At 44.6% G+C, this 11111-nt stretch overlaps 1 protein-coding gene across 2 annotated transcripts in view; it reads left to right on the forward strand.

Moving 5' to 3' along the window:
- dhx58 (DEXH (Asp-Glu-X-His) box polypeptide 58) overlaps positions 1-10085 on the forward strand; it is a 50157-nt gene extending 40072 nt beyond the window's left edge. For both annotated transcript variants that reach the window (XM_078529259.1, XM_078529260.1), the window contains exons 9-12: positions 3313-3462; positions 6134-6295; positions 8974-9164; positions 9965-10085. In XM_078529259.1, coding sequence (XP_078385385.1) covers positions 3313-3462; positions 6134-6295; positions 8974-9164; positions 9965-10067 — 606 coding nt within the window. In that variant the 3' untranslated portion in view covers positions 10068-10085. The remainder of the gene's footprint in view (positions 1-3312; positions 3463-6133; positions 6296-8973; positions 9165-9964) is intronic.
- Positions 10086-11111: the final 1026 nt, after the last annotated feature.

Genomic DNA, 11111 nt, shown 5'->3' on the forward strand with positions numbered 1-11111 from the left:
ACTGCTCTGAGGAAACTGTTGATAATGAATTTCAAAGCAGTTGGCTTCAGGGTGAGAAAAGAGCTGCTCACTGAGTCAGGTCTCTGAAGAGTATTTGCTGAGTATTATGAACAATTTGATCAAAGGATTCTGGCATGAAGATTCACTGCTGTACTCAGGAACTATTCACACATCGCCAAATGTGCTGATGTATTCGGAAACTCTCCAGGATAAATCATTATAAAGACTTTACCCATCTGTATTCTTTCTTATTAAATGTTTCAGTTGTAAAGGCTTTTTTTTAACATGGAAGTAACACTTGATCTTGTTGGTCACCTGATTGTGGCCACCACATCTGAGGCAAGTGTCTGACACCCAACCATTCAATGCTTGCCAATGATTGCTGCAGGCAATTCAGTAGATCTCTTCCAAAACTACTTGGTAATACATGCAAGCGGCAGAATTTGAGCGAATCTCAAATTACCTCTGGAGCTGTTAAATTTTTTAAACCGGCTGAATAAATTCTTTTTACCAGATCACTGTCAAATCTTACAATTTCTTAAGCGGAGAAGCAGTTTGCTGGAATTCCACTGCAGCTCAGTCACTGGGAGATGCAAAACTGAGGTGCTACAGAGCCACTATTGACCAAAAGCTATCATTATACCGTGCAAAGTTTACATGGGCAACTTCCATTATAAATGTGGACAGAGGAATTATAAAAAGGACACTTGCCTAGCCTTGCAAACTGTCAGCTGTACATTGTCTTTTATCTTGACTTCAGCCTTGTGATGCCTAATTTTATCATTCGGTGTTTCCTGCTCAAAGACCATTTTGTACTCTCTTAGCACTTCCTCAATGCCAAACATACTCTTCCTGATCCTGACTGTAAATAACGTATCTTCTTAAATCAATTCCTTCCCATCAAGGAGACTCTGTTCCCTCCTACAACTACCAATGGCAAGTAATAGGATGATCATTGCATTTCACCCTCACATTAACTTCACCGAACACTGGAATACAGTTATTGGAATTACTAGTCAGTTTCATTACTGACTAGTACTGACTACCCAGTTTACTTAAGGGGATGTGACTTAGGAATTTCTTGTACTCTCCTTCTGAGGTACTAGACATTGCTGCAGCTCTATCAGTGATGAAAGTGAGTTGTGAATCTCAAACTTTCATTTTTATTGTGAGCACTGGAATTATATCTTCTGCCCTTTAACTCTCACCTTGCGTGTGCTGTTTGCCTTGCTCTCTGACTGAGTACAACTCTTGATCTTCCTGCTCATTAACATCAACTTCTGTTTCCATAAGTATCGTATGTGCATTTGACAGTTTCCAGACTCCCATACCTTATACTTTTAGGAATGCCACAACCTTGACCTGGAGCTTTACCCTGACCTGGATCCTCTACTGCTGCTTGCCCTCTGGATTTGTCCGACTTTCCCACAGGCATAGCACTTTGACTGGTAATAGGAGGCGTTTAAATGCTTGGTGGCTACCATGGCAATGGTAGCATCTAAATTTCTGTCTCTGACAGGGCCGATTGGCAAAATGTGGGGGCCAGCAAAAAACTGAATGAACTATTCACGAAACTACATAAGTAAAGAAACAGGCTTCAGCAGTGGGAATGATAGGGCCAGATCTACTGGTCCACACATCCACACATAGATTTCCATGTATTTACATTGCAGCCTTTCCCAAAATTTCATACTATATTCTTCAATCTGCTTATGCAAGTGTTACAAGATTGTACATCTACATAACCATAGTATTCCAAAACTGAACCAATAAATAATATCAAAGAACATAATTTCATCTAGCCCACTCTATCATAATGATTATTGATTATGTAAACTACACATGAAATCATTTAGTAACTGTTGCAGGAAGACAGAGTATTTACATCATGTGAGCCATATCACACATTGTAATGTGCATTTCTTCTAGTACGTATTCTGTGAAAAGTGCAGAACAATGAGAATGTACAATCGTTATCATATTATTCTCCCTTTTCATGTAAAATAAATCTGTAATTATAAATGCAGAATTTTAATTCGTGCTAATGCACAATATTCATTTTCTAAAGTTAATTATTGCGGGGGTGGGAGGGGGTGTCTGGTCCAAGGCTGAAGGTTCATCTAGGGTGCCTAATACTCTTGCACTGGCCCAGGACTCTGAGGCTGTGAACTCGGTTGCTGTGGGCTGGATCTCACTGCAATCTGATAGACCTCCCCTGCAAGTTCAGAAAAAGAACTCCCTTGCAATTTGCAACTGTCTCTTTCTGCCATCTCCATGGCTGTGGCTTCATCATAGGCCTTCCTCCATGTCAGCTTATTGCCTTTGATCAAAAGCTTGGCATGGATTTTATTTTAGGCCACTTATGAACATGTCTTTAAGGTCAATTTTAAAATTTGCGCAATATCCATGGTGACAAGAGAGTTTCTTTAATTTGAGAATGTAATCTGCCATCTCACTTGGCAACTGCTTCCTTTGGCAGAATATAACTCTCAATGAAATTTCATTCTTAGTCATGCCATAACATGAATACAGAATTTCATTAATTTCAGCATATTCCACAGTACTGGGATGTCTTGGGTAACATTAGTTTGCCACTATCTCAAAAACATCTGGCCCCATCATGGTGAGGAAAGCATTATGCTGACACCAATTTAAGATTGTCAGTCGGGATCGCAGTGTGGCGCATTTGCGTGTACTGGAAGCTACATATATTAATACACAGGGCCCTGTTCTTTGCAGACAGATGTACACACATTGCACCTATTTCAACTAAACAAAATAAGTGATAGCCATTCATTGGTTCATTCCTCAGGGCAATGCCTTGACCAATTAGGGTCAAGCTGCCTGTTTTAAAATTTCAAACAATGCTTGGCAGTTAACTGTTAGTCACCATTAACTGGTACATTCTCTATGGCAATACCTCTTTCAATCAGAGTTCACCTACCAATCAATCAGCACTCTCTTCTCATACAGTATAAAGTTGTTGTTTCCCCTGACATTGGACTCACAGCCAGTAGCCATTACTGAACTAACTTCATTTACACCTCCCCAACAGAGAGGGCAGCAAAGAGGACAATATAACAAAATGTTCAGATCTTGCAATATGCTGCAAATGTTTTGGGTGGTGACCATTCATCAGAACTGAAACAACGAAAAGAAAATCGCAAATTGTGGAATGCACTTTCCTACCATCCTAATTTTCTGAAGTTTAGTCTGATTTGTTTTAGACCTTATAATAATGTCTACAGACAAGCTAACAGATGCACAGAATATTTGGTGCTCAATGTTTCCTGTGTGTTTGTAACATTACAGCAAGAACAACACAATGTCATTCAGAAATTCCGAAATGGGATCATCAACCTTCTAGTTGCCACCAGTGTTGCAGAAGAAGGCCTGGACATAAGAGAGTGCAATATAGTCATCCGCTATGGACTTATCACAAATGAGATTGCTATGGTTCAGGTAAATCGATTGTTGATTTGCAGAATGTTGAATTAATCAGAGTCCAATTTTATGTTTATTTATTAGTCGTGTCCATGGCAGTCACAATTATACAAGATGAATGAGCAGAAAAAGACCACCAGGCCTGCAAATCAGAAAAAAAAATGCGGGGCCAATTAGGAGTAAGGTACTCTGGCAAATTCCTCTCCAGTGCCCTAGGTGATTGAAACCAGCCTTAGAGATCACATGAGCCAAGTGCTACCTATAAAGATGCTTACTTTCTATATGATGTGATCTCTGCCTCAGCCAAAGACACCAATTGCCACAAGTGCAAACTCTATGTTAGGTGTTGACTGGGAACCAATCGTAGATCACTGGGCAATGAAGTAACAGCATCAAAATTCAACATATTTCCACTGGAAATATAAGGGAGACCATGATTCAAATTTGTTAAATCTTGCTGGGAAACAATGGTGCATTTTTTGTGCACAACTAAGAGACCAGACCTAGAGGAATGATTACAAGATAAGTAGGCCATTGGATAAACTGACCAAGTAACATTAGCATGTGGACTAGACTACCAGCTAGTATGGTGGGCATGAGCTTAGTTGATTCAGCAAAGAACAGAAATGTGCAAGTTTCCATTAGGGAAGGATGAAGATCGATTGAGTTCTAGGAAAGAATAGAGGACAGGCCAGTTAAGCTTCAGGGTGTAAACCTTTCTTCAAAACTAGATCTGCACCTGGAACATTAACCGGCCTGTTCTCTGCACAGATGCTGCCTGCCCTAATGAGTCTTTCCAGCATTTTCCTCTTTGTTTCAGATTTCCATCATCTGCAGTTTGCTCACTTTTCTGTAGATGACAGTGTACACTAGATGAGCTCAATTACCTGCTTTCATAATTACACACAAACATGGCAGTGCAGTGTGTTAGACAAGTGAGCAAAAGATCAGAATGCAAATTCAGTTTTGCTTGAATTTTGCACTCCATCATACTATTGTTAGCTTTAGTTTGGTACTCAGGTATACTTCCTGATGGATCTGCTAAGAATAAAATTAGGTAGAGGTCCACAAACCTGTCTGTATGTTTCAATGGCTTCCTTAACCTCATTCCCACGAAACCTCTGACAAGCCAATTTTCATTTACATGCTAAATAAATGGTTCTCTTTCCTCAGGTGCTGCCCTTCTCACTTTCCAAGCCATTGTCATCACCTCTTCCTCAAGAAGCCCTTCTTCATGTCCTCTGACCATGATAACTTCCAGCCTTCTTTTCCCCTCAAGACTTTGAATGTGCTGTTGGTTCCTAAATCCATGCTCAATTTTCCTGCTACTCCGTGTTGAACTCTCTCCAATCTGGTATCCATCTCTGCCGCAGCATTGAAACAGCTCTAACCAAAGTCACAGATTACGTTTTCCACTAACGCCTTCTTCCTCCAATGCCTCTCCTCATTTCTCCAAATCTGAGCAATTGCCCTCGCTTGGTTCCACTCTTGATAATCTTATCATAACCATCATTTTCAGCAATGGCTTCTCTTCCTGCCCTTGCACTGTTAGACGCAGAATTTCACAAGAACCTTTTCTTGGTCTCCCCCTGCTCCTTTGAGACATTATCTGTAACCATGGGATCAGCTTCCACATCTACAATGACAACCAATATTCCCTCTAAGCTACATGGATGCACAGCTGCACAACAGTCTTAAGGGGACCACGCAGTGCAACAAACAGGCTGCACACAGCAAAGGAAATTAGAGGGAATATTGCTGATGACACCCAGTTCTATCTCTCCAGCATCTCTCAAAGCCCCCAGTGTCTCTCTGTTGTCACACTGCTAGTCTGATATGCAGTCTTGGATGAGCTACCTTTTCTCTAGTTAAACTGGGAAGACTAAAGCCACCATCTTGGGCTCCAAGGTTAACTCTGAACCCTCACCAACAATTCCTATCCTCTTGTTCGCCACTGTCTCAGGCTGAGCCGCACAGTTTCCAACTCAACATCCTAGTTGGCCCTAGCTGAGCTTCCCACCAAGCACACTCTCCATCACAAAGACTGACTACGTTCACCTCCCTAACATACCGTCTTCTACCCCCAACTACCCTCGGCATTTGTCACCCCCAGAGCCAACTATTCCAAACCTCTCCTGACCAGCTTTCCGATTTTCACCCTCCATAAACTTCAGCTCATCCAAATCTCTGCTGTCCACATTCCTTTCCACATCAACTCCTGCTCACCTATGACCCCTTGTCTGTCCCTGGGGACTTATCTCTGTAATCTCCATCCCTCCAACCTTTTCCAAATAATCCATTCTTCTGCCTCTGACCTTTTGTGGGCTCTTACTTTCTTTGTCCACCATTGCTGTCGTGCCTCAGATATTCTAAGCCAGATGCTCTTTATCTTCCTCACTGTTCTGCCTCCTCTTCCCTCTCTTCCTTTAAAGCCCTCCTTAAAACCCAATTCTTGGACCAAACTATTGTGCACCCCTTCTAATATCTCATTTGTCCTGGCATCTATTTTGTCTGATTACACCTTCATGAAGCACTTTGGGATGTCTTTGTATGTTAAAGGAGCTAGATATACATACAAGTTGTTGGGTGCAGAAGGGTTATTATCCCCTTCTTGTCAAAGAGACTGACAAAAGGCCACTTTCTATGCTTTCCCATGAGCTAATTGTTGCACTTTGCCTTCTTCTCCCAGGCCAGAGGACGAGCCAGAGCTGAGAACAGCACTTATTCAGTGGTTGCTGTACAAGGAGGGAGAGAGATACGGCGGGAATTTACAAACGAATACCGTGAGGATCTTATGAAACGTGCAATAGAGGCTGTGCAAAAAATGCCACAAAATGAATATCTTTTGAAGGTAAAGCGCTTGAATAATCTTGCTCAAACTTTGTACTGTTTTGGAACAGCAATGTAATGGGGTGAATGCTGCTACAATTTCAGACTCTTGGCAATTCTGTATAGTCTAACAATATAATTTACATAAGCTCCCCTTGCTTCAGATAATTATACAAAGAGGAGAGACAGATCCCGAGCAGTGAGTGAATGATTTTGCTGTGTTGTCAGGTGGTGGTGGGGGAGGGGGAGGGAAACTGAAGACGTGGTAAAGAAATTGGCATATTGGAGACTTTGAAGACCGGGAAAGAGAAGAAAGGTGAAGTGGTTTTGGAAGCTAATTATTATGACACAGTGGATTTCCCACTGCTTATGCGTAGCCTGGGATCTGGAGTGTGATCAATTAGCTATCTGACCTGCATCTATTCCACTCATCCATCACCCCCTACACCTCAACCCCATCCCACGGCACCTTCCCATGCAACCGCAGAAGGTGCAACACCTGCCCCTTTACTTCTCCTCTCCTCACCGTCCAAGGGCCCAAACACTCCTTTCAAGTGAAGCAGCATTTCACTTGCACTTCCCTCAACTTAGTCTACTGCATTCGTTGCTCCCAATGCGGTTTCCTCTACTTTGGAGAGACCAAACGCAGACTGGGTGACTGCTTTGCAGAACACCTTCGGTCTGTCCGCAAGCATTACCCAGACCTCCCTGTCGCTTGCCATTTCAACACTCTACCCTGCTCTCAGGCCCACATGTCTGTCCTTGGCCTGCTGCATTGTTCCAGTGAAGCTCAACGCAAACTGGAGGAACAGTTCCTCATCTTCCAACTAGGCACTTTACAGCCTTCCGGTCTGAATATTGAGTTCAACAATTTTAGATCATGAACTCTCTCCTCCATCCCCACCCCCTTTCCGATCCCCCCCTTTTTTTCTCCAATAATTTATATAGATTTTTCTTTTCCCACCTATTTCCATTATTTTTAAATGTATTTCCATCCATTGTTTTATCTCTACCTTTTAGCCTTTTTTGATTCCTTCACCCCACCCCAGAAAGGCATAACTAGAGGCCATCAATAGAAGATAGTTTGCAAGAAATGCAATAGGGAATTCAGAACAAACTTATTTACCCAAAGAGTGGTGAGAATGAGGAACTTGCTAATGCAGGGAGTTGCCGAGGCAAATAGTATAGATGCATTTAAGGGAAATCTAGGCAAGGATATGAGGGAGAAGGGAATTATGTGGGTACGATGGTAGGTTTAGATGAGAAAAGATGGGAGAAGCTCGAATGGAGCATAAAGACTGGCATAGACTGATTGGGCCAAGTGGCCTATGTCACAGAGAGAATTCATTTGGTCTTTTACCTCCCGAATCATTATGTTTTATAGGGAAAGAAGTGTGTCTTTGCCTACCCTTGGAGTGTGTATTCTAATTAACCAATTCAGCAGCAAACGTTTGTCAGTTTAAAATTAAGAAGGTTATTTATTCTCACACGTTTACCCCGAATTAATGTAACATCACACATTCAGTTTCAGTGCATGCATACACGTGTACACGCGTGTGCACAAACACACACACAAAGATTGAATACAGATAAAGGTAGTACATTTTTACAGATTACAGATATTCAGTCTCTGGTTTAACCATTTCTGGTCTCCCACGTGGTAAGCCTGGGGTTTCTTGAATGGATTCAATGACTTAAAGTTGAAGTGAGGGCCTTGTAAACTGAAGGGTTTACAACAGGTTCTGAGTTTTCTTCTCGTCGAATATCTAGGAGGTTGGCTATCAGGTGAACTATGAAATTTGAACAGGTTAAGTATTTTGGCTGCTTGATGACTTGCAGGTAGTTTCAGAGTCTGGTTCTCAAACTGACTGATGGCTGATGTTCTGATGGATATGTTGGGTCCTGGGTAATAAGGGTGCGATCCCCGAAACCAGCTTCAATCACCTGACTGCTGGGTTAATACTTCTGAGGTCCACCCATTCTAGTTTGGGTGGGGGAGGCCATCCTGATACAATGGGAAGTTGATAGTGGCCACTGAGTTACGATCTTCCCTTTTGTTCAGTATGAAACATGGAGACAGGCAGCCTGGAAACTCTTTAAGTGTTAGCCCATCCTTAAACAATGACATGTGTGAATTCCACAAATGGCCATGAGGTACCCTCACCTATGTCCATATTTAATTAGATATTCGCCAGAGACTTGATACTGTTTTAAAATTGGGGTCGCCCTTTTAGGACAGAGGTGAGGAGAATTTTTTTCTCTCAGAGGGTTGTGTGACTTTGGAATTCTCTGCCTCAGAAGGTGGTGGAGGTTGGGTCATTGAATATTTTTAAGGCAGAGGTAGGTGATTTCTTGTTAGGCAAGGGAATCAAACGTTATCAGGGTTAAATGGGAATGTGGAAATCGAAACAAGAAGATCAGCCATGATCTTATTGAATGGCTGAGCAGACTCGAGGCGCCAAATGGTCTCCTCCTGTTCCTATTTCCTATGTTCTTATGATACTGTCCGTAGTCCAAATTTCAAAAGTCACACGATTTGCGGCAGCTATTTTAACAGCTAGTTTGTGTCCAATTTTTAAAAGGGCTGTGCTGTATATCCCATGTAACTCTAGACAAGACAGTGACAGAAAGGGCTTGAACATTTGGTTGGGGGAAGTCAAATTGCTGCCACTTTAACCCAAAGTGATTTCTCTGCTTTAGATTCGAGAGCTCCAAGTGGAAAGTATTGTCAGCCGCAGAGTAAAAGAACGGAAGCATAACACTGCAAGGATGGGAAATCTCACAAAGGATGTGAGGTTTTATTGCCGGGACTGTAATGAAGCAGTATGCCATGCCAGTGACATTCGAATCATTGAGGGCATGCACCATGTTAATGTGAACCCGAACTTCCGGTAAGCGTACAGAGGCGTCTTTCTGCTGCTTACCTTTACATCTTGACATCCTAACCACATTCAGCGTGATTCCACATTGAACGGAAGCTGTGCTGCTGATTTTTGCTTTTGTTTTTTCTCCCCCCCTCCGTTCCTTTTCCAAGCATTTTCACCGCCCGCCCCCCCACCCGTCCCCACCAAGGGAAACCCACCCCCCAAACCCCCAGCTCCCTCTTAAAGACCTGCCTTTTTGTCTGGATGCAGTGCCAGAATGGCAAAGACCCTCCAGTTTAAAAATAGAAAATGCTGGAAATACTCAGCGGGTTAGGAAGAGAGAGAAACAGCTTTAACCTTTCAGGTCTGTGACCTTTCATCAGAACTGAGAAATGTTCAAAGTGTAATAGGTTTTGAGCAAATGGAAGGCAGGAGAGGGCAGGAAAAAGAACAAAAAGGAAGGTCTGTGATCAGGTGGAGGGCAGGAGAGATGAAATAACAAAAGTTTTCATAGTAAAAAACTCCTCAATTAGTCCAGTCTACATGAAGATTAAAATCACCCATGACTATTGCAGTAACTTTCTCACAAACCCCCAAAGAACCCCCAACCTGTGACCAAATAGTCAATTACTGTTTCTTTTTATTATTCATTCATGGGATGTGGGCGTCGCTGGCTAGGCCCATCCCTAATTGCCCTCGTTCAGAGGGCAGTTAATAGTCAACCACATTGCTGTGGGTGTGGAGTCACATGTAGGCCAGAGCAGGTAAGGTTAAAGTTAAAGTTAAATGTCTGCTACGCTGACTATTGCCTCCTTTGATTTTTGCAGAATTTACTACAACGTATGCGGAAAAATAAATCTTCCAAGAAGGTTTGAGGACTGGGAACCAGGCGGGTCTGTGAGCTGCCGGAAATGTGGTCAGGTACGTTAGCTCCAGGCAACTCTGCTTAAAGACCAACCAGCCAATGATAGCACGAGAGTAAAAGTGGATAACGGCACGAGCAAAGTTAAAATCAGGTTCCATGGATTCTGAAAATGAGAATGATTAGAGTTTGAATGATAGAGCGATAGATGCAACCGACGGGCGGAACCTTGTGCTCTGGTTGATGGCGAGTGTGGGCGGGGGGGGTGGACGGGGGTGGGGATGGAGTTAGGCGGGGATGGTGGTCCACTGGAATCGCGCCACCTTCCCACCTTTCTCCAGAATTAAGTTCTGGGCGGGCCTACCCGAAAAGAGGCAGCTCGAGTCTCTCACGAGCTCTCCGCTCTCCGCCTGGCAGGTGATACCCCTGGTGCCTCAACGAGATTCCACCCCATAACTGAACATCCTGGGTAATTTTACCAGAAACACTTTGGGGAGGATTTTTCCCTCGTCGGGCGGGCTTGGCGGGGCGTGGCGGGGGGTGGGCGGGGGGTGGGTGGGGGGTGGGCGGGGGGGTGGGGGCTGGGTGGTGGGGGGGGGGGGGGGGCGGGGGTGGGCGGGAAGGCCGGGAAGCCGACTGCCGCCCACAATCGGGGCCCGACCGTGATTTCACTGGCCAATCAAGGGCCACCCAGTGTGAAACACAAGCGGCAGCGTCAGCACCGCCTGTGTGCGGGGGAGGGGGAGGGGGAGGGGGATGGGGGAGAGGGGGAGGGGGGTGGGGGGAGGACGAGTGTGAGGGGGAGGGCAAGTGTGAGGGGGATGGGGAGGGGGAGGACGAGTGTGAGGGGGAGGACGAGTGTGAGGGGAGGGGGAGGGGGAGTGGGGAGGACGAGTGTGAGAGGAGGACGAGTGTGAGGGGGAGGGGGAGGGGGAGGGGGGAGGGGGAGTGTGAGGGGGAGGGGAGGGGGAGGGAGGAGGACGAGTGTGAGGGGGAGGGGGAGGGGGTGGGGGGAGGACGAGTGTGAGGGGGAGGGGGAGGACGAGTGTGAGGGGGAGGGGGAGGATGAGTGTGAGGGGGAGGGGGAGGGGGTGGGGGGAGGACGAGGGGGA

The sequence above is a fragment of the Cetorhinus maximus genome, chromosome 25 (genome assembly GCF_964194155.1).
Source record: "Cetorhinus maximus chromosome 25, sCetMax3.hap1.1, whole genome shotgun sequence".
NCBI lineage: Eukaryota > Metazoa > Chordata > Chondrichthyes > Lamniformes > Cetorhinidae > Cetorhinus > Cetorhinus maximus.